Source organism: Phragmites australis, chromosome 8, assembly GCF_958298935.1.
Source record: "Phragmites australis chromosome 8, lpPhrAust1.1, whole genome shotgun sequence".
NCBI lineage: Eukaryota > Viridiplantae > Streptophyta > Magnoliopsida > Poales > Poaceae > Phragmites > Phragmites australis.
Window position 1 is genome coordinate 30,394,944 of NC_084928.1, and position 27,621 is coordinate 30,422,564.

Below are 27,621 nucleotides of genomic sequence, written 5' to 3' on the forward strand. Positions count from 1 at the left end.
AAAAAAAAGTTACGTGCCCGTGAAATAGCATGGTCCCTCTGTAGCTTGGGAGTCGTGATGGCCAATGACTTGCCGAGATAACACATTGCTTCGTGACGGGATAAAAGTGACACCTCAGCTCCTGGGTAGCCAAGTCTTCTTCCCTACCGCTCCACCGCCACCGTTGTCGCTACCGTGCCGCCATCTTTGCCGTGCTTAATGTGCTGCTTTCACGGATTATTTACATATAGCGGTGTAAGTTTGGTATGTTTTTAGTCATTAGATTGACCGAAAACTAGAAAATTGAAGTAAAATTTACTCTCACTTAGCTAAGCTAAGGAAAAAATAAATTAAATAGTGATCTAAAATTACCCATTAGATATCTATTTACATCGTGATACTCAGTGTCCACGGCAGCCGTGACTTCTGGGTTACTGAAGCAACCGTTTGGCATATTGAATTCTTTATCTCCCTCAGGCAGCATTAGGATTGCAAATTGGTGAATCTAATGGTACATATCGAGTCTCTTTAGTTTGATTAATAACATTATTTTTTATTAAATATTTTAAAAGAACTAGTGTTATTAATTGAACTAAAAAATATCAATTGATACTCTTATATTAATTATTTTGCACCCTTATCAGCGTGCATAGTCAAGATTCTGGAGTATCCTAGAGTCACTACACCATTATTAAGCATGGAAATGTGGAGTGCTGTGGTGCCAGAAAAAAAAAGTCTTATGCCAATGTACTGTGTAGTATTAAGTTGAGCAAGAACAGGAGCCTGGAACAAAGAATCCGGAGCATCAATCACTCCTTGCTCAAGCTATCACTTACAGGGTTACAGAATTTGCTAATCCTGTCAAACGAGAGAGCATGAGACATGGAATTCTCCAGATCATGCGAGCACTCTGTCGTCCTCTCAACGTGTTAGTCAGGTTATTCGTCTACTAGATGTAAAGTAGGAATTGTTCAACATAAAAATTTTCTTCCTAGAAGGCATTGGATCCATCAGAATGCTTCTCAGAATTTACCAAACAAGATTACCAATTTGGCGTCCTGCATAAAAGGACATTTGTTTGAATCATGTCATCTCATCATGCATCTAAGGCAAGTGATTCAATATGAACGTGATCAAACTCGAGAGGAACAAAGGACAATTACAGGAACAACGCAAACGCAATAAACCACTGCTAGCATATGTCACTGCATTAGAAATGAAGGAGCAACATGCTTATCTCAACACATAAACAGAAATGAAGTAAATAGGTAAGAGATAGCAACTAAATATTAACACTGTACTAGAGAATCAACTACCAAACCTAGGAGTCTTTCGATCAAGCAAGATAGAAAAGTAAGTAGAGGTAATCGTCGACCTGTGTCATCCACGGTCTGCTGGAGTAGACGACGAAGCTGCAGGGTGAGCGGGAGGGGGTCGCGTCGCGTCTGTCCTCGAGGAAGGAGATCGGGAGGGGGGGCTCGAGGGGGTATATGGAAGGCAATCGTGGGTAATTAAGGGCAACTTCAGCTCGCAAAAGGCCACCGCTTCCACCGCAAACTAAGATTTTCTCTGCTTCTACTTAGGCTCCGTTTGAATAGCCGGTGACTTTAGAGTTTCTGACTAGTTAAAGAAAATAATTGTAACTATTAAATTTTGATTATTAGTTTTTACAATAATTTTTTAGCTTCTAATTACACAAAGTTAGAAAAACTTTTCTCAACCTACTTCTTAACTTCTTATTTATTTTTTTAATCACACCCGCTTCTCCAGACAACTTAAAAACCTCCAGAAACCGAGACCAAAAACTAATCATTTGAATAGCTTCTAGCTTTTTCCAAAGGAAAGCCAGAAAAAAATCTACCCAAACGGGGTTATACTTAAAGCAAGTCTAGTAAGCGTTTGAAACACATGAATTTTGTACCACTTGTACGAAATTATACAATTTGTGCCAAATTCCTAGTTCCGAACAAACCGGGATGCTAGCGGAGGCTCACAGGCTCGTAGCACATACAATCCGCTACAATATATGGAAGCAAGCTAATAACGCAAGTTAGATGCTAGATGCCTTTATCGTATATTATAAAGCTAACAAGAAAATGGTTGTGGATTGACGTATGCAAATAGAGATCATGACTGTCATGTTCAAAGGCAAACCCTACCATTTTCACCCATGTACAAACACTACAACATAGAAAATCAGACATACGGAGACATTAGATAAAATTCGAACAATGCAGAGAATCAGATATGTAACCGAACTGCAAAGAAATGAGACATTCTGTCGATACAATTCGACCTTCAAAGCCTACACAAATCTTGAAAGTAATGCACCGGTACTCCTTCCCCAAACAGGAGTCACACGGTACAACTCTACAGCCATGAATTTACATGAAAAAATGAGGACCAAATACGGAAGATTGTCAGTTAACATAGGGGTTGGGGTCATCCATGGCCTGACCTGACAGAAGACTAAGTAATGTCCGACCAATGTATACAGCATGGCTGGCGCCAAATGTCAGAAGCATCGCGCATTTCTGTTGGTGAATCATCAGTGTTCCTAGCAGATCCGTCCAAGTTAAAGTGCGTATTCACATTTGTCAAGACGACTTGGTTCTCTTGTGTTGAGCCTGGCCTTGGAGACACAGCCTGAGACGCTGGGATAAGTTTTCCCCCATCTCTTGTCTCTCTTTTTTCAGCCTCTTCCATAGGGACCGATTCTTCTTCTCCTTTGGGATCGTGAGAGTTTTCCTTCGTATCCGTCTCAGTGGCGTCGCTAGAGCCCGTAGTGTCATGCTCTACAGTTTGGGAGAAGATGATTATATGTAAAAACGTTGCTGTGTTTACTGGCTCACAGATCCAGTCAAAGCAGGACGTCACTAATTTGAAATTAGCCTATTTGTTGAAGTAGCAAATAAACGTGATGATTTCTTACATTCAAATCTCAAGGGCTTATTTAAAGGCTGTGAAGAAAATTTGTAAGTGGCAAAACCCTTGTCACATATGGTGTGCCTATTAGGTCTTTATGCCATAGAATGTAACTGGAAGGCATAGAAACCAAAGAATGTACCTTATGTTTATAATTAGATACCCCTGGCTGCTCGCCTGATGATGATCCATCACTAGCTGCGCCCAAGGATGAACATCTTCCCCAGCTCTCTCTGTTTGAGCTGGTATATGAGCAGCACTCCTCATTTTGTCTGTTTGCTTTATCCTAATAAGGAAAGAAAAAAATTCTTACCTCAAGTAAGGAAATTACAAAGATGATTATTTTTATCTCAAATGAACAAAGCCAGATTATTTTTTTACCTCTAATTGACATTCAGTTGTGTTACTGTCCATCTCAGTTTGGTTATGATTTTCATCCAAAAGGAAATCCTGCACTTAAATGGAGATATCTAAGTTAAGCTCTTAAGCATCAGAGGAAAAACAACCAATAATTGACTTACCAAGTCATTATCATTTTTAACAGACAGCTGATTTACCCTCTCTGTCAGCAATTCAACTACTGATTTTGTAGCTGAAACCATAAAAATGAAGTCAGTGAACAGAAAATGGTTCCTTAGAAGTATCAAGTACAATAACTATTAAGGGGGAAGAGCCACACCATTAGTGAAATTAGTTGTAGCTGCTGATGAACTGCCCGCATCAGTGCCAGCTGCCCTTAGACCATTCATGATCTCATACAATAAGCTCTGAAATTCAAGCAAATGTACAGGTCATCTGCTAGGATGGGTTCCTATTACACAAGGCAGCAGATTTCACACAGGATTTTAGAGAAACTAAAAGAAAAAAAATACCTCATTGGTACCAGCACCAGCCTTAAAAGCACCAAGGTTGTAGTACTTATCAAACTTATTTGAGCATGATGAAGGAAACTGAGGCGGGTGGAGAACGTTATAGAAGAATATTGAAACAGAGTCATAATAAAACTGGGGCCTTTGGGAGTTGTGATCACCCTCAAATTTAATTAAATTTTTATCCCCCTGCAGCGAAATACAAATATGTAAACAAAATTGGCAGTAACAGAAGGCTATTCAGCAGGAGCAATATGTATTTATTTACAAGGCATCTATGTACCAATCAGCCCTTCCAAAGAAAGCTAGAGTGACACTTACTGCATATGCCTGGTGAATATGATCAGTGTGATGTGGCTGAATAAACATATCATTCGATGCATGTCCAAATAACGCAGGAATAAATGTCTTGGGTGCAAACTGGTGAAGCAATAGAATAAAGTTATTCATGTTATCCAGAAAGAGGAGATAATAAGATCCAATGGGTTTGACTGAAAATCATGATTATGCTAGTAGATTGCCCAATGCCCAGTACCCCTAAAAAAAAGGTTGCACGGTAATTCCAGTGCTGCAACCAATTTTACACAAACAATGTGTCTCAACTCTCAATCAATCTCAAGTAGCTGTTCTACTTGACTAATGCCAGTGTTCACAGCCAAGGCAATTGTGAAGCTTAATTTGGGCAAAACAGACACATATGATGAAACATTCTTTCTGAATTGCAGCAAGTGGTCCCGTTGAGATCTAATCACGTATAGGCTAACTGTATTTATTTCTAACTATTCTATAGCATTCATTTACAGGGGCCTGTTTGGCAGAGCTCCCGGAGTGGAATAAGTGGGAGCTCTGCCAAATGGCAGTTTGCAGTTTTTAACTCCAAGAGTGATTCCGTGGAAGTGATTCTCTGAAATAAACTAGATGTTGCTTCCCCTGATTCACTTCCCCAACAGAATCACTTACTCCATAAAGTTTACCCTAAAAAATCACTTTTAGCTACAAAATCACTTCCTCTAGAGAATTTGGATCAGGAAGAGCTCTACCAAACAGGCCCTAGGTAATGCATACAATTGCCCTTATCAACTATAACAATGGTTTCCATAAAAAAAAAACTATAACAATGGTAACAAATTGTTCCGATCAACCTTTTTTTATATAAGTCTACCAAGTTCTTCAGCAATTGAATTAGAAAATACTATTTTGGAAAGCGAACCTGGACAACATTAAGATCCATTATGTCAAATTTGGCTCTTCTCTGAATGACACGTCGCATGTACTGAACAGCCATCTTAACCTGAAAATATACATAGCAGAACCACCATCAAATGGTGTGACTATAGCAACAGACACTGTGAACTTACACATTTTTACTAATTAACATGAAGCAGGAAAGACCATGCTGCGAATCTTTACAACATTAAATAGGGCATTTTCTTATTCTGCGATAATCATACAACCAGCCAACACTATGTGATGGAACATCAGCAGCAGTAAACAGCACTCTTATAGAGCTGCAGGACTTCCCAAAAGGTTTGTAAACACAATATTTTTTCATGTTATCACCAACAAGCCTACTATATACATCTGGTATACTGACGCACCACAAACCAAAATGTAAATTACAGTACATGGACATGTGCCTACATCATAAAAACCACAAAAGTGCAGCAGTAAATGGTTACTTCATTGAAAACAAAGAAGGCAAACATTCTGCAAAATAATCATACCGTGAACTTAGGAACCCGTATTTTGTAAACTTCTACAAGCTCCATCATTAAGTCATATAAGTTAGAGAAAGCACTGTCCAAAACCATGCCAGCAATTGAGGGGTCTTCCGCTCCGTAAAGTAGGCTGCATAAAATATATGGACACAAGTTGTGATGAATTACTGAAATACAACTACAACAAAAGCTAAATCTTAATAATGCTTTGTGGATTAAATGTATAATTAAGTATCAGAATAAAGAGAGGGAGGGGGGGGGAGCCAATTTAATGATCAATACAAACTCTTTAAGATGCACAATTCGTATGAAAGATATTCTACTGTATTCCAACACCTCCTAAATGGTCTATCATCAGATAAACAGAATGTTGGGTAACTCTACATAAAGTGGACGACATGCATTGTAGCCAAAATACCTTGTAACAGCACCCATTGAACGTCCCCAAAGTCCTATGCAAGAAACTTGCTTATTGTTACGCAAAAAGGACACTGCGCATTTGAGATCCTGCTTCTGGGAGTAGTAGTATTTTTCAGAACACTGCAATTAAAATATTATATGAATGTTGCTACAAAATTTATAATGCTTGCACACCTCGTGCCAACCAAGGCTGACATGCTCTCCACCTGATAGCCCTGACCCCGCAAAGTCAAGTGTAAAAAGAGTGATATTTGAAGGAAGAAGTATGACAGCGGCTTCATTTGCATCTGCTCTGCATCCACTGCATTAAATTAAATGACAAAACTTGTTCAATGGTCCAGCATTATTGGCTATTGATTAAGGTAAACACCAATATGGAAATAAGATTCATCTTTATAGCTAATTGGCTATAGGTAGAAGATAAACCCAACACTCTGATTGGGCTTTAAGGGTTAACCAGCGTAGACAAGTAAAAACTTGGAAATCAGCGTAGACAAGTAAAAACTTGGAAATCCATTCAATCAGAATGTTAAAGATGCCTGATAAACAGAGAAGTCTTATGATTTGTTGAATGCTAAATGAATTAAGAGCACATGAGCGGATGAGCCAACAAATGTAAGTACCTATTTCCATGGCAATAGATTACACATGGAAGGGCAGTGTTTTCTGGGATGACAGCAGGAACGTAGTGGCTGCATTTTAAATTCTGACTTCTTTCATTCGTAAGCTGCTACATAGAAGTAAAAGAATAAGGCTAATATACAATAATGTTGATAATCGGCACCAAGCCTCATCAACAAATGAAGGACAGAAAAAGCCTCAATAATTGTGTCCCTTACTTGCCTCCAAATCTAGTCGTTTGTACTTCCTTCCTGCAAGAGTGAACTCTGGCTCCCATAAATACTGATCCGGATTGTACTCTGCACTGTAAACGCATAGCCAGTTAAGCACCCCAGGCAATGAAATAGAGATAAAATAATGAATGATACCAAAATTGGAGGGTTTCCAACTTCTATTATTCTTGCATCATAAAGAAAAGGCACAAAGTTATTTTAGAAAGTACAGTTGGTATGAATGCACGTGTTAACTAAATGCGAAAGCCGTTTTCAGTAAGCGGTTTTCAGTTACTAGCACAGACAAGTTTGGTTCTGCCACTACAACACATGTGATTATGGAGAGCAATTGTTCAGCTCGAAAACCGGTACAAGATTCTCAATGGCAAGTCAGAGCAAACTTCAGCTCCAATGCTTATGTAACTTGGCATTTTCAATGAATTCAACAAGGCTTCGAGTATTTCGAGTACAGAACTTTCGCGTGCTTGGTCAAGATACTTACCCGGTTACTCCTACCTCATAGTTCCATATGCTTGGTCTAGATATTGACAGAAAACTCATGCAGTAAACTCCTACAGCTAAACGTGACGATTTGCAGCGACATAACATTACTAACTATGCCGTAAAGGCTGCCAAACTCCACCTACTTGCTGTCGCAGCTCAAACCAGAGTAAATATCGCCAGCATGAGTGGGAATAAAGTGATTACCGAGGCGGCCGGATGACGAAATTAACGAACTGCTCGATCATTGCTTCCCGACGACGAGGTGGCAGCGGCAGAGACCACCGGGGCTCATGTACCTCACGCGCCCACAAACTCTTCCTCCCCAAATTCCTTCCTCCGAACAAATCCTCCTAAACTCGCCAAATCAAGTCGACCCGGCTCCAGCTGCCAGCTATCACCCGAATTCCGACCCAGCAGCCTCAGATCCGCGCGAACCGCCGCGGCAACCCGCGGTCTCCGGAGGCCCGGAGCTCGGAATGCTCGCCGCGAGCCGCGGATTCCGGCGAGCGGCGACTGAGGTGGGGCCTCGAGGGGGGCCTGAGGCAGTCAGGCGCCGGCGGCGTGGGGAGGCGGTGGGTGGGGTGGGGATCGGAGCGAGACGGGACGGTAGTAGGCGCAGTGGGCGTGCGAAATGTGAACGTTAAAGAGGCGGATAAGTAGTCTGGCAGAGGAATAATAAGTGCGGGGCTTTAAAATGCTCTCCCCCCTTTTCTCCGGTCATAGATACTCGAGGTTTTGGAAAAAAAAATCGGTTAAATTTTTAAATTTTTAATTATTAATAAATTTTAAAATATTTAGTTTGTAAACACGAAAACCATATATAAAGATTTGTCTCGAAGAATAATTTCATAACCTTATAAATTTATCAGATTTTATAAATATATTATGGTAAAAGATAGTAGTTAAAGTTAAATATTAGAGGTTATGTCATGTTCAAAACGGAGTATTTGTTTTTTAGTTTTGCCCCGAAGTTTTACGAGCCGCATGTGACACCGCCGCACATGCGAGCATAGGTGTCATTATCGGCGTGCCGCAAAGAGGCCACCATTTGTTGTGTACTGCTTGAGCCTGTGTATCTTGCTCCTGTCGTGTTAGGCTACTTACTAGCACCATCCATTTCTGGCTTTAGCTATCGTGTAAATAATCGATAGATAGCTAGGTAATGAGCATTTGTCGAACAAAGGAATTAGGGTTAGAGAGGGTTGAGCGATAGAGGGGATAGTGATAGCGGTGGTATTGCTAGTCGTACATGGGCTGGGAATGGTGGTTATGGTGAGGGTGGGGTTAGAGACATGAGGAGTAGGAGTCAAAGCTTGCTAGCGACAGGGAAGAGAAATGAGGAGGAGGAAAGGAGTAGAAGACGGTGACGATAAGGAATAAGAAAGGTATATTTTTGTAATTATTAACATATAGTTAAAATTGTAGAAATTTGTTATAACTAGAATACTGGAATTTTGATTAGCCCATCTAACTAGAATCCTGGATTTTGAATTTATTGACTCAGTGCAAACTAGTATATGCTACAGACTATATATTGTTGATCTACATAAGATAGGAGCAGTGACGGAGTTTGGATCGAAAATTAAAGGGGCAAAGCTGGAACTTAGACAATCTAGAGGTGGTCAATTCAAAGCCAACTAGTGAATTGACCTATGAGCATATTTGGTATAGTTCTAACTTCAAAAAAATTTAGAATTGGTTATTCATAGCTCTGAAAATTATTAGAGTTGGAGCTATGGGTAGTGTCGGAGGGTTAACTCCTGTCGCAGGAATCCTCAAGGACCCCTTTTTAGAGATTCGGCCGGGGGATGATTCTGAATATGTTCGTCGGAGAAATAAATGGGTATAAATACGATGGCCGGTGGGGTGGAATGATCTAGTGCAGAACGGAGTAAATGCGCTGGTGTTTAGATAGGTTCGGGCCACACGGAGGCGTAACACCCTACTCCTGTATGGATACTATAAATGTCTTGAGAATGTCCATCAAGAATGTTGCTGGTTACAAGAATGTTTGTCTATCTTAGAGCCTGAGGCTTTTTATTCTTCGGTCTACGTGTGTCTGCTGGCTTTGGGTGCTCTCGATCTTCTCTTCTCTTCTCTTCGCTGCTTAGTTTGCTCAGAGATTTCAAAACTTCAAGAACTTCTTTTGCTTGTGGGTGATTGATTCACTTCAAAGCCCTAAAAAAACTCTCTCTCCTTCTTTTCCGTGCTGCCGGCGGCTTTAAATACCCACCGACAGTAGCGTGCCCCGAACGGGAGGAGGGTACGAGTTCCAAGATACCATAAATGGAAAGTGCGTCATCATAGCCTCTGTGCGAAGTGACCGGGGGTGGAAAATGCGTCCCACGCCCAGTCATCCATCACCATAAATGCACTGGCAACGGATGCCGTGGAGAGGGCCCATCGGGCAGCCGTAGAGCGGCCCATCGTGCCCGCCCTGTCTTGTTCTCCTGCCACAGCAGCGCGGCAGACGGAACGCCTAGGCCCTTACGACGTTATCCCGAGAAGGACCAGATGGCATGGGATGAGACCCATGCATTTAAGGACCCCACGCCTTTCTGTTAGAATATGGCACAAACTGACACCGAGCGTGGCGGGAGCAGTTAGAGGTGACAGGCCACGCGCGCTCTTTAAATACGGCCTTGAGCCTTTGAATGGCTAACACCTCATTAGTGGGCCCCTCGGGGGCCATTGTCAGGGGGCTCTCTGAGTCGTCAGGGAACCGAGTGCTCGGAGGGTCACTGTTCACCTCCCCGAGATCTCTCTCCCGAGAATGCCCTTTCTTGATCCTCGGGGAACCAAGTGCTCGGGGGTACTGTTCACCTCCCCGAGCACTCTCTCCTGAGCACGCTTGTACGGATCCTCGGGGGACCGAGTGCTCGGGGGCAGCTGCACGCAGCCCCGAGCACTCTCTCCCGAAACTTCCTTCAGTGGGTCCTCGGGATACTTGGGTGCCCAGGGGGTCACCGCTCGCAGCCCTGGGCACACTTCTCCCGGTACTTAGCTTTCCTGATCGTCAGGGAACTCGGGTGCTCGGGGGTCACCGTATACCTCCCCGAGCACTTTCTTCCCGGTACTTAGACTTCACAGATTATCGGGAAACTTGGGTACTCAGGGACCACTGACTGTGACCCCAAGCGCCCTCTCCCGGGACTCAATATTTTTTACCTCGCGGAGGAGACTCCGCGGGATGGCGCCACGTGGCGGATTGCTAGCCTGGCCTTGGGATTCGAGGACCCCCGTTCCTGATTCACCGACAGGTAGATTAATGATCTTTTGGTTTAAACATCTTATTCTTATTTTAGACTGAAAATAAATATTTAAGTCACCTTAGTTTATCATACAAACTCTAAATTATGCATAGATCTCAGAGCAGGAGCTATATCAAATAAGTTCTAAATATCATTTCACAACCAATAGAAGCCCTCCTGTGCCCTCCCAACATTTTTTGCCATGTACGAGGAACAGGAAGAGAAGAGAGAAGGAAGAGAAAAGAATAGTAAGAAGAAGAAGAGAGAGAAATGTGAATGAGCCCCTGCTTGCTCATCTGTATCTACCACTGTTTTTACTAGGTAATTGCACAAATATCGAGGGAGGGAGCAAGGCCCCCTTGGCCGTAAAGAAGCTTCTATCCATAGGTAGGAGTAAAGCTAGCCAGCTGAGTCGGCCCGAGACCCGTCACTGTAGGCACAGTTTGAGATCTAGTCTGGGTCGAGGTCACGGCACACCGTGTCTGCCCAGCTACGTCGCCCCACCCTATCATCGGATGCCCCGCCCAACTATCACCTCACCAATCACCCTGCCCCATCGCTGGACACCCTGCCCTACCACCACCCCACCTTGCACCGCCCTGCCCTGTCACGCCGCCGTCCTGTGTTGCCCCATCGTAGCCCCGACACCACATGCCCCGCGCCACCTCGCTGTCACGGTATGATCTGAACTTAAGTAAGCTATGCCTAGACTGAATGCTCGAGACACAGGTTGACACCACACAGTCCGCTTGACGAACGGGTCTAACCGAGTCGTGTCTAATCTGGCTCAGGCTATGCCACCTATTTAGCCAAATCTAGGTAGGAGTAATTGATTTCCCTGTTCCACGTACTTCCTATATATATATATATATATATATATATATATATATATATATATATATTTATCTCTTCTCGATTTAGTGGATGCCACTGCCATGAAGCGTAATACGAACACAATCACGCATGGCTAGATTGATGAAATTCTCCAATCTAACGATAGTTCTTGATTGGTGCTCCTTTACCTAGAGCTGGGCTTTTTCTATTCTACTATATATATATATCATTACAACTGGAATATAATATCTTTTAGTTCCTTTTATACATCGTTACAGGGGAGAGACAACAAAAATTATGCAATGTTTTTTTTTCACGGCGTTAGTGGAAGAGGAAGAAATAAATCCGAGATGACACAAAAATGCGAACAGTATTTTCCCACTGTTGTACGAAGATCTTTCGAGGATCGAGGGACAAAAAACTTGTATGGAGATTTTTGGCCCCTATCGCGTCGTCGCGGGTTGTGCATGCAAAATTCTGAATTCCGAGGACCCAACAAAAGCAGGAGATGAGCAGCAGCAGGGTCGGTCCCGGGCCCACAACAATTTCTGAGGCGAAAATGCTACAGAGACGATCCCGTTCGTACAGCTGCGAAGCCGAGTTTTATATATTTTTAAAATTTTAAAATATAGATATATGTATATTTTTAAAAATTGCAGATCTACATTCGTGTGGCTTGTTAGAAGATGGCATGTTTAAAAATAAAAATTTTACGTTTCAATGTTCTAAAAATTTAAAATATTAGTAAAATAGTCATAAAAATTTGGAAAAAAAATTTGTGATGTAGAGGATGTTACAGCTCTATAAAAAATTTCAACTTAAATAATTATTTGTGCAATGAGAAGAAAAAGAAAAATGTTAGGATACCTTCAGGGAGCGATGGGAGTTTAGAAAAATAAAAATAAAAATAATTATTTATGCAATTTTTAAAATATACTATAAATTTGCAATTTTTTTTAAAAAATATTAACAAATAGAAATTGTTGAAACCGAACTCACCGGTCGAATATTCAGCCCGCCCACGGGGCCCACCCCGACAGGCATTATAATTTTGGCCCCATAGCATGCCGGCACTGCTCCCACCGAGGGAAGGTAACCAACCGTACCTACCGCGACTGCGCGCCGGTACCAGGTCGACTCGAGCTGAAGCCGTGTGCGCCGTGGGCCGTGGCCGTGGACTCGTGGTGTACAGCAGGCAGGTGTGGGCTCGACGTGGACAAGGATGCCCTCCGGCCTCCGACTCCGAGTGCTGCGGAGCGGAGCGTGGAGCTAGGAATGGTAGTTTGGTCATTCCGGTGCACCACGACGGACGGGCTGATGCAACAGGATGAAATCCTCTGATATCCTCACGGTGAAGTATAAGATGATAGTATCATAACTTTAAATACTATAATAAAAGAATAAAGTCCGTGACTGTAGAGAGGAGCAGTACCGGTAGCCTAACGTCCATACCATAACTTTAAATACTGTGTCGATTTTACTGTTCACAGTACAACAGTACACGTCCTACTGTCCATACCATAACTTTAAATACTGTGTCGATTTTTACTGTTCACAGTACAACAGTACACGTCCTACTCTGAGCCGTACGCATTTGAATGGCCCGGCCCGTAAGTGGCAGCAGGAGTGGTCCGCCTATTGGAAAAAAAGGAAAAAAAAACCAGGCCCGTCAGAATGGTACGTATTAGTTACCGAGCCAAAAGGTAACGAATGGTTGAAAAAAAAGAAAAATTAGGTGGCATAATATTGATTTTCTAGCCCTGGTTTTTTCTTTTGATTATAGATTTTATATCAAAAGTAAAAGTAAAAATAAATAGTCACAATTTAAAAGCTGATTCTTATAATCTAGGATACAAATTATACTTATAAAATCTAACAATACAAAATTTAATAAGAAAAACTTAAAAAAAATCAAATTATGGCAATCCACGGCAAAAAAAAGATTACTTCGTATGAACAACTACGTCCAGTTCCCGCAAGGTACGTATTAGTTTCATCACTCCGTGGGATCCATCTCATGATGCAGGGCCCACAAGGGTACCTTCTGCACAGTCTTAGCATGGCCCACTGGCCAGTGACGCAGACCAGTGCCTTAAAAAAGCTGTCGTCCTTCCTGCGAATCCTCGATCCAAATCATTGAGCCGAGCACTGCAGCCGACAACAGCAAGCTCAAATTTTCCCGCTCGGTTTTCCATCCATATCATCCGAACTGCCCCTGCTGCCGATGGATCGTCACGCACACTCAGAAGCCGGCGAGGAGGCCTGCCCAGGGTTAAAAAACCGTCGGTAACTGTAAAACAATCGTGATTACCGACCTTTTCGATCCGGTTCGGTTTCAAAAAACGTAATCGAAATTTAAGTTTAAAAAATTAGAAAAAATAAAAAATTTAAAAAAATTCAAAAAAATCTTAAAAAAAACTAGACACAATTCTAAGACCTTCTGTGAATTTTTTTTTTCAAAAATAATATGGTTTGAATCATATTCTATAGGGAGAAAGTTTGAAAAAAATAAAAAAATTGAAGCGTGCGAATTAGTTATTAACTCACGTTAAGAAAAAGTGTAACATGCAAACATATATTTTTCTTGTATAAAATATATTTTAAGAGAATCTTTAAAATTGATTTCACTTTATTTAGAGTTTTATTAAATTCTCTATAATTTTTACAAAGTTCACAAGCATAAAGTGAATATGTTAAGAAACAGTACTGTAATTAACTTTTTAATGCGTACTATTATTTTTTCTACGTAAATCATAGTATAAATAAGCTAATGAAAGTGGTTTCACTAATTTTTGAGGTGTGATGGGTCAGTTATGAATTAATCTAGTCGCAATACATTTACACAATCATGCATGTTACAATAACTAATTTATGAGTTCATGTATTTTTAAAAGATATAGGATCATGTAAGAAGACTAACAAAATTAGTTTCATGATTTTTGGATTAGCAAAGAGTAAACTAAGCATTTAACTTGGTTTAAAAAATAAAATTTCTCACAGAAAATTTTGAACTTTTTTATGAGTATAAATACTTTTATCATGTAGATCATGTTACAAGGAAGCCAACAAAATTTGTTTCACTTGATTTGAAGCTCAGATGAATTAGTTATTGATTTTACAAGATTGAGCCCTTTTTTAGGTTTTTGTTGAACTGCGCTGAAATGTGATAAAACCGCTCGATAAATCGAGAAAACCGTGTGGTTACCGATCCAAACCGCTCGGTAACCGACCAAAACCGCTCGGTAACCGACCAAAACCGAGCGGTTACCGAGAGTGCAAAAACACGATTTTTTCGTAAAAATTCAAATTTTGCCGATGAATTTTCTCCGATTTTTTTTGAATTTTTGACCGGTAACCGCGGTTACCGCGAGATTTCGGTTACCGCCAGAGCCCACCGAGCTCCGATCGGTAACGTGAACCTTGGGCCTGCCTGGCGGACGGCGAAGCACACGAGCGCAGGCGCCTCCGTTCCCAACGGAAGCACCGAGTTGAGACCGCATAGCGCTAGCTAAGACTATCTCTAATATATTCTCATCAGGCTATAGAATCTTTTCATGAAAAGATTTTTATTTTTTTTAACGTTCTAACAATTTCATTTCATAATTTCTGTCACGAAAATATTCATAAAAGAACATGATTCTATTACTTTCCCCTAAAAAAACTATTAAAAATGAGAAAAAATAAAAAAATGAGAACGTGGAGGAAAATAATAATAATAGAAATATGTTTGAAAATGATCTAACCGGTTGGCTGATAGTTTCACATCTCAATTTATTTTACTGATTTGGCGTAAGCCGTTTGATAGCGTGAAAAATTTGGAAGCCGTTCGATCCCTAGGTGTAAATGCTGCACAAGCTCTTTCTGGTGCGCCTCTACCATCTCCTCGAATTTTAAAAACTGAATAGTACAATTCAATGTGTGTCTGATGTGTCGATAGAGCCTCTTAAATTCCCCTCAAAACCCGGCGCAAAATTTAAAATTCAAATCCGCTCGCACTCTCAATCTGAATCCGCATTTTTAAATAAGACTATTTTATTGAAAATTACAAAAATAAAATCTAAAATCTGATATTTATATAAATAGGTTCGACGATAAAATAATATTATTTCAAAAAAATTTCCTCGCACTCCCTTCTCTCCCAAACTCCACGCACCTGCTCCATCGTTTACCTCCTAGCACCAGCCCCACTGACAGGTGGGCCCAGATAGTCCACAGTGCGCATGTATGGTGCGGGTAAGCGGGCTCGACAGACTGCAGTATATGGAAAAAAATTGTACCAATTTTGCTCGGTGCCCTCCAATTTGTTCTCATCGCCATTTCCGTCTCTGATCTGCTACACCTCTCCCACGAGGAGAGGAGCCGGGGATTGGTCACCTAGCGGCAGCTCGAAACCCTAGCTCCGGCCGGCGGAAGTGATGGCGGCGGCGGCATCGTTCAGGTCGGGGACGAGGCGGGACGCCTTCGCGGCCCTGGAGGATGCGGGCTCCGCCACGCGCGGCCGGCCGGCCGTGGGAGGCTCGGGTGCTGGGGGCAGCATCCGCCGGTCGAGGAGCCTGAGCAGGTTCCCGCCGCCGTCGCCCTCCCCAGAGGACGCGGCGACGCCGTCCTCGAGGTTCGTGAACAAGGTGAGGGGCGCGGGCGGCGGAGGGTTGCCGGAGATCAGCCTCGACGACCTCGCCGACGAGTTCTTCCGGGCCAGGGCGGAGTCCGAGGACGACGACGAGGAGGTGGTGGTGGCGCGCGGCCGGGCCAGGTTTCCGGCGCCCGCAGAGAGGGGAGGCGGAGGCGGCGGACGGCGGAGCTCCACTGCGCGGTACGCCAGGGAGACGGAGTCGTCGCGGCAGCGCGGGCGGTCTGTGTCACGACCGCCGGCTGAGCGGCGAGGCGGAGTCGCCAATGCGGTGAATGGCGGCACTGCAGCGCGGAAGCAGCGGTATGCGTCGGCGGACCGCCGTGCTTCGATGGATCGACATAGGTGGTGTGATTCGGATGTAAGTACCAGTAGCAAAATAACATCTGTTTAGTTATATTGGGGTTTAGTTTAGAGGTGCTGATTAAATTTCAGAGTGAACTATTGAAGGCGCTAGTGAATAACAAAATCCTTTTTCTAGGGGTGGTCGCATTGATTTGTTAGGAAACAGAAATATAGATATTTCATATCCGGTAAAGGAGGTAAAGATTCCGTTTCCATTTTGTGATCAGTCCATGAAAGGAGCAATGTGCTATGCTCAAAACAACTGACTGAGATTCCAATACCTTTTACTGTTTGTCCCCCAAAATTCTTTTCATATCATGAGTGGTACTATTATTCATGTTTACAGATGAAGTATGATTTAATTGTATACTTGTTTTCATGGATATTCTAAAATTCAGATTGGAAGAATAGTGGAAGTAGGTAACTTGTGAGTTTCAGACTTGATACCAATATATGATTATGCACGAACAAACATTTACAAAATACTATGTTTGCGTTGTCATGTTGCTTTAGTTATTTGATTGATCGTTGTCTTCCCTTATGATCTTTGCTTGATTGTTAGCTTCAATATATGCTGATATTATTTAGCAGGCTGTCATGAAATTATGTGCATAGGTTCAAAAGTCAAAACTGCATGGTTGTGACACATTTATGCTTGCCAATGTGCCTTTAAGTCTAATTCATTTCTAATGTCCCACCTTATTATTTTTTCATCAAATATCTTAGGTTACTTAGTTTCATGTTTTCTGCTTTCCTGTGATCCTGCACTTATATAATTCCTGTTCGATGATTTTTTTCGTTTATTCTCTTTGAACACCCTACTTTACTTCTTTTCTAAGGTTGCCTCATCTCTGTGTTTGCTGTGAGTTTCTATCATAGTTAACAATATATGTACAGTGTTACTAATTGTAAATCTTTCTTTATGTTTTGAGTGCAGAATGATATGGAAGTTTCTCAACAGTATGCTTCTAGGGGGATACATACCAAAAGTAGCAGCGGCAATAGCATGCAGAATTCATTCCATAAGCCATCTAAAGTAAGTCAAACTTTGAAGAGGTCTACAAGTCAAAAGGATTTCATTCATTCACGAGATAGCAGCTCGGTGAGTTCCTGGGTTACTTTTCATATATCATTGACTGGAAAATGGATAACCTATCAAATAGCTTCCTCTTGAAGTCTTTATGAAAAAGTTGTCATATAGTATCCATGTAGGAGGGTGCACGGTTAACTTTTGCGTTCCATGCGTGGATGCATAAAATTATATCTGTGCCATCTGTTGTTTGGTGTGTACTAAATTTTGGTTGTATTGTGTGTTGCTGTGAGCTCTATTTTATTTTCTGTTTTGTGATTGAAATTTATTAGTGTGTCTCTCTATCTTGACTTCTGCAGAGCCATTCTTCAGTTACTGATGATGAATCTACGAGCTCTCACTCTTTTCGTAGCAGAAACCAGAAGGCAGTCCGTGCAGTTTATACTCTTGACAAGGTGGTTTCACAAAGTTCATTCAAGTTTCCAGAACTAGATTTTGCGAACAGCTGGAATTTACTGGGTATTCCTTTTCTATTATAATTTGATAGGAGCGCCCAGTTTGTGACGAGGATGGAAATGCACTGTATGACGTGATGTGTAAAGAAGTTAGGCAAGCTGTTGAAGAAATCAGGACACAGCTTGAAAAGGTATCTTTGCCATTTGACATAGTGAAGTCCATGCGAGGCCTGTCCTTTCTCCTTTTGTTATTTACCTTGGCCTCAATGAATTTTCTTTCTGCTTATGTATATGAAGCTTTGATTGATATGATGAAACGATGATTCTAGCAATACAAGAAAATGCTGTGTTCCCAACAAGAAACACAACGAACTTATGTGTGGGAAACATTTCCTTGAAGTGCGTAGATCTTGATTGACCTTCTTAGTCTTATTCAAGAAAGTTTTTGTTCTTGGATATTAACATCACAGGTTAATTTTTAGTACTTGGATATTAATGCCTTAGGTTTGCTTTATATTTATAGAGATATAGGTTTTGACCCATTGAGACATATACTTGGAGCACTAATGTGCTTCTGTGTGGAGCGATTGCGAACAAAATGTTAAATGCTCTTCGTTTGGAGTGCGTAATGGGTACCAAGCTATTGGATTATTTTTTATATGTACGAAGAAGTTGTTGAGAATAGTGCGAATATATGAGCATATATATCAATATTCCATAAAGGAAAGAGCTATAGGTAAACAACAGGACTCCAATACACATGATAGCATAAAGTAGTACTGCAATATAACAGATAAACAAGTACTAATCATGTGAACTTTAGCTGCTGAAACTGAACAGGGAGGACAGGAATAAAGAATAACATTGTTCTCAGATTTAATTTTGCAACACTTGGCTCCAGGTCTCAAAGAACCTGCTCCCTAAACATTGCAAAATTGCATATCATCAAATTGAGTTTAATCTAAGCCTCTACTAGCTTCAGAGCATGTATATCAGTGAATTCAAAGTATGGACAGATACAAACAGTGCTGCTGAAAGAGTCAAAATCAGACCTCCAGAAGTCCTTTAATCAGATCATACCATCTACATAACAGTACCAACTCCACAATATACTGAACTAGCATTTCAGAATGACCAGGGACCAAATATAGCCATAAGAATGATCTGAATCAACTAGTTCAGTATATTGTGGAGTTGGTACTGTTATGTAGATGGTATGATCTGATTAAAGGACTTCTGGAGGTCTGATTTTGACTCTTTCAGCAGCACTGTTTGTATCTGTCCATACTTTGAATTCACTGATATACATGCTCTGAAGCTAGTAGAGGCTTAGATTAAACTCAATTTGATGATATGCAATTTTGCAATGTTTAGGGAGCAGGTTCTTTGAGACCTGGAGCCAAGTGTTGCAAAATTAAATCTGAGAACAATGTTATTCTTTATTCCTGTCCTCCCTGTTCAGTTTCAGCAGCTAAAGTTCACATGATTAGTACTTGTTTATCTACTATATTGCAGTACTACTTTGTGCTATCATGTGTATTGGAGTCTTGTTGTTTACCTATAGCTCTTTCCTTTATGGAATATTGATATATATGCTCATATATTCGCACTATTCTCAACAATTAAAATCTCCATAAAATACAACAATCCCCACCAAAATTTTAATGTTGGAAGTATCCGGTTTTATATACAGGATTTAAGGAAAGTGTACCTTTCGGGTTTGAACACAATCCCTAGTCACATAAATTTTGACTCAAACAGATAGAGGAGGATTACACCTTGATCCTCTACCTTGGAGTAAGAGCTTCCATTCAAATGACACACTGTACTAGGCTTCTAAGCCTTTAGTTCTCGGGTTGGACTTTATGGTCATGTCCGAGTACCTTTATTCACAAGTGTTATTTAGAGAAGTACCCGTCTTCTCTATTGTTGCGACCACACAACCACACTTACATAGGTGAATTCTCCCAGATGTCCTGTAGGACGACATCTGATGCTCTTGGACATCGAATTCATTAAGAGCCAGCGGCTCACCCTCTCCTACAGAAGAGCAATGCAGCAAATGGGATCAAATTGCTCTCATATTCACACAGCTTGTTATCCTAGAGCCTAGTTCACGGGATCTCCGATCTCCTAGGATAGGTTACTGCCGGTGTGAACATTATCGGTGGATAATAAACCCATTCCTCTTGATGCTGCCTGAATGACTGTTCTAGCCATTCCTTTTGTGAAAGGATCAGCAAGATTCCTTTCAGACTGAATATAATCCACAGCGATTATACCCGTCTCTAGTGCATGCCTTAGCGACTTAAGTCGCCGTTTTATATGCTTCGAAGACTTCATATTGTCCTTCCTACTCTTCACCTTAACCAGAACGGTTTGATTATCGCAGTAGGTGAGAACAGCCGGAATTGGTTTATCCAATATCGGCAGGTCAGAAAGGAGTTCTCTAATCCATTCTGCCTCTACAGCTGCTGAATCTAGTGCCACTAGTTCAGCCTCCATCGTGGAGCGAGTAAGGATGGTTTGTTTAGATGACCTCCACGACACTGCTCCGCCTGCTAGAGTGAACACATACCCACTCGTAGCCTTCATGTCATCCGAGTCACTGATCCAGTTGGAATCACTGAATCCCTCTATGACTGCAGGATGGCCAGAGTAGTGAATTGCAAGGTTCTTTGTCCCCTTCAGATACTTGAGAATCCTCTCTAGTGCTATCCAATGATCATCTCCTGAGTTGGACGTATAACGACTCAACCTGCATACCGCATATGAGATGTCAGGCCTAGTTGCACTGGCCAAGTACATAAGAGAACCTATCACCTGCGAATACTTTAACTGGTTTTTTCCATGGCCTATATTTTTCTTCAGCTTAGTATTTGGATCATAGGGCGTGGCTACAGACTTACAGTCTATCATACCAAAACGTGTAAGCACCTTATCCACATAATGGGATTGACTGAGAGTTATCCCATTCTCGCCCTTCAGGAGCTTGATGTTTAGAATTACATCAGCTTCTCCTAGATCCTTCATATCGAAGTTTTGAGATAGGAAAGACTTAGTCTGGTTAATCATTTCTATATCTGTCCCAAATAGCAATATGTCATCCACGTATAGACACAGAATGACACCTCGACCCCCACCATAGCGATAATACACGCACTTATCGGCTTCATTGACACAGAAGCCGACTGAAGTCAGTGTAGTATCAAACTTTTCATGCCATTGCTTAGGGGCCTGTTTGAGACCATACAGTGATTTGATTAGCCTGCATACTTTACGCTCATGTCCTGTTACCACGAATCCATCTGGCTGTTGCATATAAATCTCCTCATCCAGCTCTCCATTAAGGAAAGCGGTCTTGACATCCATCTGATGCACAAGAAGATTATGCGAGGCTGCCAGTGCTAAGAGCACACGGATAGTAGGTAATCTGGCTACAGGAGAATAAGTATCGAAGTAATCCTCTCCTTCCTTTTGCGTAAAACCTTTAGCCACTAATCGGGCCTTGTACTTTTCTATGGTACCATCGGGTCTCCGCTTTCTCTTAAAGATCCATTTGCAGCCGACCGGCTTGCATCCAACTGGGAGGTCAGCTAACTCCCAGGTTTCGTTAGTGATGATCGAATCCATCTCACTACGGACTGCTTCCTTTCAGTACTCCGCTTCTGGAGAAGCGTATGCCTCTGAAAGGTTTCGTGGTTCATCATCCACGACATATGTGACAAAGTCATCTCCCAGTGATTTTCCCGTTCTTTGCCTCTTGCTCCTCCTAGGCTCTAGATCAGGAACCGTGTCATCAACACTCTGAGGAACATGGTGATCAACTGAAAAATCGTGGGAACTAATCTCCTTTGCTCGCATCGGAAAGATGTGCTCAAAGAATGTCACATCCCGAGACTCCATTATCGAGTTAACGGCAATGTCTGAGACCTCGGAATGGACCACCAGGAATCTATAAGCTGTGCTCTGATGTGCATATCCTAGGAAGACACAGTCGACAGTCTTTGGTCCTAATTTCCTTTTCTTCGGCAGGGGAACATGAACTTTGGCTAAACATCCCCATGTGCGAAGATAGGACAAATTCGGTTTCCTCCCCTTCCATCCTTCATAAGGAGTCACCTCTCGATTTCGAGGAGCAACCCTGTTCAGGACATAGTTTACTGTGAGAACAGTCTCACCCCACCATGAGTTAGCCATACCAGAACTTTGTAACAAGGTGTTTACCAAGTCACAAACAGTTCGGTTCTTTCTTTCAGCTACTCCGTTGGCCTGTGGTGAGTATGGTGGCGTAAATTCATGGATTATGCCACTTTCTTCACAGAATTCGGAGAAGTCCTTGGGAATATATTCCCCACCTCTGTCAGACCTCAGTCTCTTTATTGTCTTCCCCAGCTGGTTTTCCACCTCGGCCTTATAGATTTTAAAGTATTCTAAGGCTTCATCCTTTGTTCTCAGCAAATAGATATAGCAGAACCTAGTGGCATCATCTATGAGAGTAAAAAAAGTATCTCTTGCCACCCTTGGTTAGAATTCCATTCATTTCACAAAGATCAGAATGGATCAGCTCAAGTGGCGAGGTACTTCTCCCCTTGACCGTATGAAACGGTTTACGGGGCTGTTTAGCTTGCATACACACCTCGCACTTATGGCTCTTATCAAATTTATATGAAGGAATAAGATCCATCTTGCTCAAACGCACAATTGCTTCATTATTAACATGACACAAGCGAGAATGCCAAATATCAATGTTCTTATTAGAATAAGAAGAATAGAAAATGTTTGCAGAGCTATCAAGAATAGAAATGCGGAACATGCCTCCGCAATCATAGCCTTTCCCTACAAACGACCCACACCTGGTCATCACTACTTTATTCGACTCGAAGACTAATTTTATTCCTTGCCGGCACAGCATCGATCCACTGAGTAGATTGCGGGTCATGGCAGGAACAAACAGCACGTCCTTCAGGACAAGAGTCTTGCCGGAAGTCAACTTCAGGCTTACTTGTCCTACTCCGCGCACTGCTGCCGAGACCCCGTTCCCCATCAGTACGGATCCACCATCTGCGCCCTGAAGAGAAGTAAAACATGTCTGATCAATACAAATATGCCTCGTTGCACCTGTATCAACCCACCAACTAACTAGTGAATTTGCCATAAAGGCCTCAGGTACATACCCAGTAGTGGAGTCGCTTTTGCCGGAAACATCGGCTGTTGTAACTGCCACATGCACTTGGGCTTTGGCAACCTTTTGCTGGTCAGGTGTCGGCCCCTTGCCTTTGCGGTCGCGGTATCTGTTGGCTTTGTGATCCAACCCACCGCAGACGTAGCAGACGATCTCAGGCTTTTTCTTCTTTTTCATAACATTAGTCTTCGGTCCGGAATAACCAGGCTTGACCTTTTCTTTCTTCACATTCTTCCCAGTATGGTTCTTGTGCTCGACAAGATTAGCTTGAGCGGGCGCCTTTACCCCACCATAGCCTGCCTTTGACTTCTCTTCGATATTTATAGCAGCAATGAGCTCATTAAGAGTCAACCGCTGCTTTAAGTGCCGACGTGCAGTGACGAAGTCACGCCAAGAAGTAGGCAGCTTGGCCAGTATGGCATTAACCTGAAAGTTCTCAGGGAGGACGCAGCCGTACTGGCCTAAGTCCCGCACGATCAGCTGTAACTCGTGGATTTGTTTCATGACTGATCTGCCATCTCCCATGCGAAAGTTCAGATAGCTTGCCACCATAAAGGATTCGTTGCCGTTATCGCTTTCTGCATACTTGTCATTCAGCTCCATCCACACTTTCCGTGCTTCCCCGAAACCCACATAGATATCAAACAGCCTGTTCGACAGGACGGCCAAGAGACGTGCCAGAGCTGAGGCATTCGCCTTCTCCCAACGGGCCCTTAACGCGTCGAGACGCGTTCTTTCGACCTCATCTAGCACGGCTTCCCCTTGAGGGGCGGGCGGCTCATCAGAGAGAACCCAGAACAATCCGAGCTCCATTAACCACAGCCTCGTACGGGCTTGCCAGCGCTTAAAGCCAGTCCCATCAAAGCTCTCGGGCTTGATTGCATCCGAGGATGACGGAGGGAGAACAGAGGAGGAGGAACTAGCCATTACTGAAGCACTAATAGGTTTTCTGGATTGTTGAGAATAGTGCGAATATATGAGCATATATATCAATATTCCATAAAGGAAAGAGCTATAGGTAAACAACAGGACTCCAATACACATGATAGCACAAAGTAGTACTGCAATATAACAGATAAACAAGTACTAATCATGTGAACTTTAGCTGCTGAAACTGAACAGGGAGGACAGGAATAAAGAATAACATTGTTCTCAGATTTAATTTTGCAACACTTGGCTCCAGGTCTCAAAGAACCTGCTCCCTAAACATTGCAAAATTGCATATCATCAAATTGAGTTTAATCTAAGCCTCTACTAGCTTCAGAGCATGTATATCAGTGAATTCAAAGTATGGACAGATACAAATAGTGCTGCTGAAAGAGTCAAAATCAGACCTCCAGAAGTCCTTTAATCAGATCATACCATCTACATAATAGTACCAACTCCACAATATACTGAACTAGCATTTCAGAATGACCAGGGACCAAATATAGCCATAAGAATGATCTGAATCAACATATCATAGACTATATACCAGATATAGCAACAATAATGGTCTGAGTAAGCAGCAGCACTGATCTAAAACATCACATACACGTCTGAAGCTACTTTGCTTAGACTACTCTACAATTTTCAATGCAAATAATCATCATTGAACTAAACCCAAGCCTCTGATCAGATCAAAGAAGAAGAAAAGGTATACTCACAGAGAGATGCAATCAAAAGTATGAATAACAGAGGCTAGGCACGGCTCTTCAGCCGCTGTCCCAGAAAACCTATCACCCGCCGTTGCCGGAGGGAGAGGAGATCGGAGATACAAAGCCCTACCACACTGCGACGGCACGTGTGGGTAAACCTCGGCACTGCAGCTCTGAATACCACCAGATTCCCACTTCCCAGCACCAGCCGCACCGGCCAAAGCTCAACAGCAGCTCGAGCTCAACACCAGTGCACAGCCGAGAAGCAAAAATAAGGAAGGGAAAGCAAAATATGTGAGTCAATCTCTTCTCTGCTGCCCCATAGAAGAAAGGGGGAGATAGATATAGGGTTGAAGGAGCACAAACATCACAGGGATCAGAACCCCTCCGATCCAGCCGCACCCCTATGGACCAAGCGATTCCAATCGGATCCGGCCTCCAACGGCAGCAGGCGCAACTCCAGCCGAGCACATCCCGCAGGATTCGGAGAGAGCACCGGCCGCCGCCAGCCCCATCGCCTGAGCTCCCTTATCCCTTCCCCTTTTCTTTTTCTTCTCTCTCTTCCGAAACCCTAGCAGCCGGTATAAATACAGAGAGCATACGGGCCTGGGCCGAAACCGAGAAAGGGCTGGGCCAGCAGCAGAACTCGAGGCCCAAAAGGAGATTTCTCACATTAAAATTTCCATAAAATACAACAGAAGTATGATCTTGATTCTTAAAGTGTGTCTTCTCAAACTGTAATATCATGTTATCATTGAAGGATGTGCAGAATACTTCTCTGTGAGGTGAAAAGACACTTGTTCCTAGTACATGTAACAATCATGCCTAGTAGTACTTGATGACATGGTGATGGTGCAGAATCATCTTTTTGGTCCAAAGATAGATCTAGACTCCAAAAAGTTTTATTGTTGAATTCTCATCATGTTTCTGTTGAGAGTTGATTATCATCTCACAAGCTGCTTGTTTTGAGGAGAACAAGATTATAATTGGGTCTTTTCTTGCTATGCTGATCAGTGTTCATTAGATAATGTAAATTTTATGATCCAGTAAATCTGATTGCCTTTTCTTTGCCTGCACATTCTCTAGGCTGTGACAAAATCCGAACCTTCAGAAAAGACAAGTAGTGATGCACAACCAACACAAGTCATTACTGAGCTCCGAAGGAGCTACACTAGTAAATTGGAAGAGGTTTGTTTTGATATAAATGGAAAGTTTCTTTTTCTTCTTTGTATCTGATCCGAATTTTTATTTAATATGCACTGTTGCTTTCTCGATATGTCTTTCAGTCGGAGCTGCGGAAGCAGGAATTGTTAGCTCAATTGGCGGTGGAAGAACAACGTGGTCATGAGCTCACAAAAATAGTTAGAGAATTGCTACCCAGTTCTAAGAAGAATGCAAATCCAGAAAGACAGCTGCAGCACAGAAGAGTATGTTTACTAGGCTGCCTTAACTGTTTCCAGTTATTATTAAGCACCTACGTATTAAAATTCACATATATTTATTTCAGAGGAGCAATGATAGATCAAGGATGTCAAAACGGCTTACTGAAGAGGCTGAGCAGTACTTTGAAGATTTCCTGTCAAATGTTGAAGATACCGACTTTTCATCTTTTGATGGCGAAAGAAGTGACACAAGTTCAACCAGAAAAGATGTATTGCTTCATGCTATGACAGAAACTCCAGTGGTGCTCCCAAAAGTTACTTCACCTGCTGAGGCAGATGGCGTTGTCCTTCCCTGGCTGCAATGGGAAACTAGCAATGACCTAACCTCCCCATGCAAAACAAAGGCCCAGGTAACAATGACATCCCTTTTTTTTGTGAAAGAAATGACATCCCTTTTTTTGTGAAAGAGATAATCAATTCTCTCTTATTATTGCTCTAAAATCAAAATATATAACATAACTTTTTAAATGGCAAGCAAGTTGTGTGAAATGAGTATAATCACAAAAAGAAAAGGTTGTGTGAAATGAGTAAGCTGATACTCTCGATATTTATGCTATTGACATGTTATCTTTCTCTGGTCGCTTGATGAATTAATCAGTTTCAGGGTGAAAGTACCGCATGCAGCACTAGCAATCACAACATGAGCAGCCGTGGGAGCTGGAGCCCTGGAGACCATGATAGTTCGTGCGCCACTAAAGATAAGCTACTGACCAGGTTTGAAGAGGTGGGGATTCGCCGAAGCAGCTGCCCTGATTATGCTCGAGGCTCGTCATTTCATTTCGACGACTATCTGCACCTGCGGGGGTGTGAGGATCTCCTCTTTGAGAAGTGGAGGCAGAAGGAAAGAATCGACTCTGGCGGGTTAGTCCTGTGCAGTAGATCGACAATAATGTAGTCTTGTAGATTATGGCCAATGATTCATCGGCTTGTTCTGGGCAGGATGTGTAGCGCACCCAGTTAGGTAGTTGATGGGGTTGAGTTAGGCCAATAACTGTGCAGATTTTCATTTGATTGCCATGGCTAGTTCATGGTGCCTGGCGTGTATAGATGTTATACTCTCTCAATTTTTAAGTCGACAGTGTTTTAATCAGATTGGATAAGCCTTTTTAGTGTTTCCTCGGGATTAAGTAAATTTCTTTGTTACTCTATCGTTATACAAGTGCAAGTGATCCGTGTAAATGATCATCTTTCCTTCCAAGAAAAACATCGTCTCTCTGAATCTTATATGAGCAAGATCAGAAGTAATGTTTTCATATTCGTATTATTTTCATGTACCTCTTTGAGCCACTACTTCCTGAAACTATTGCGGCCCAGGTTAGAGAAAATAAAGAAAGGAGATTGTAAGTGGTTAAAATTAATTAGATCTTGATTTAGTTAACACTTATCTTTTTTTCCCCCTAAAAGCTTCCTTTTTTTTTTGGCGAACTGACGTTTTCCTTTTTTGGGTAAAAATTTGTTGAAAGGTTTCAGAAATGGTTGAACTAGGTTTCAGAAATTATTGAACTAGGTTAAAAAAAATTGTTGAATTATGTTTCGAAAATTGTTGATGTGTTAGGGAAAATGT

General features: G+C 42.1%; 2 protein-coding genes across 4 annotated transcripts; one reads left to right on the plus strand and one right to left on the minus strand.

The window, feature by feature from the left end:
• Positions 1–2,197: 2,197 nt before the first annotated feature.
• On the minus strand, positions 2,198–7,906 carry LOC133927011 (uncharacterized). The gene is made up of 14 exons (XM_062373235.1): positions 7,453–7,906; positions 6,755–6,836; positions 6,535–6,638; positions 6,086–6,212; positions 5,910–6,004; positions 5,498–5,621; positions 4,984–5,064; positions 4,095–4,193; positions 3,777–3,962; positions 3,584–3,671; positions 3,426–3,496; positions 3,286–3,354; positions 3,047–3,190; positions 2,198–2,774 (listed from the first exon to the last, which is right to left on the minus strand). Exons 1-14 carry the CDS (start codon positions 7,491–7,493, stop codon positions 2,577–2,579), a joined length of 1,509 nt encoding a protein of 502 aa, XP_062229219.1. The 5' UTR covers positions 7,494–7,906; the 3' UTR covers positions 2,198–2,576.
• A 7,707-nt stretch (positions 7,907–15,613) lies between these two features.
• Positions 15,614–27,147, plus strand: LOC133927014 (uncharacterized). Of its 3 annotated transcripts, none has more exons than XM_062373240.1 (8): positions 15,614–16,324; positions 17,246–17,410; positions 17,698–17,793; positions 17,886–17,984; positions 25,702–25,803; positions 25,902–26,042; positions 26,123–26,407; positions 26,656–27,147. In XM_062373240.1, the coding sequence occupies exons 1-8, from the start codon at positions 15,749–15,751 to the stop codon at positions 26,950–26,952; spliced, it is 1,761 nt and encodes a 586-aa protein (XP_062229224.1). In that variant the 5' UTR covers positions 15,614–15,748; the 3' UTR covers positions 26,953–27,147. The 3 variants fall into 3 exon arrangements, with proteins under 3 accessions (XP_062229224.1, XP_062229225.1, XP_062229226.1); XM_062373241.1 differs by having other exon boundaries at positions 26,662–27,147; XM_062373242.1 differs by having other exon boundaries at positions 17,246–17,344.
• Positions 27,148–27,621: the final 474 nt, after the last annotated feature.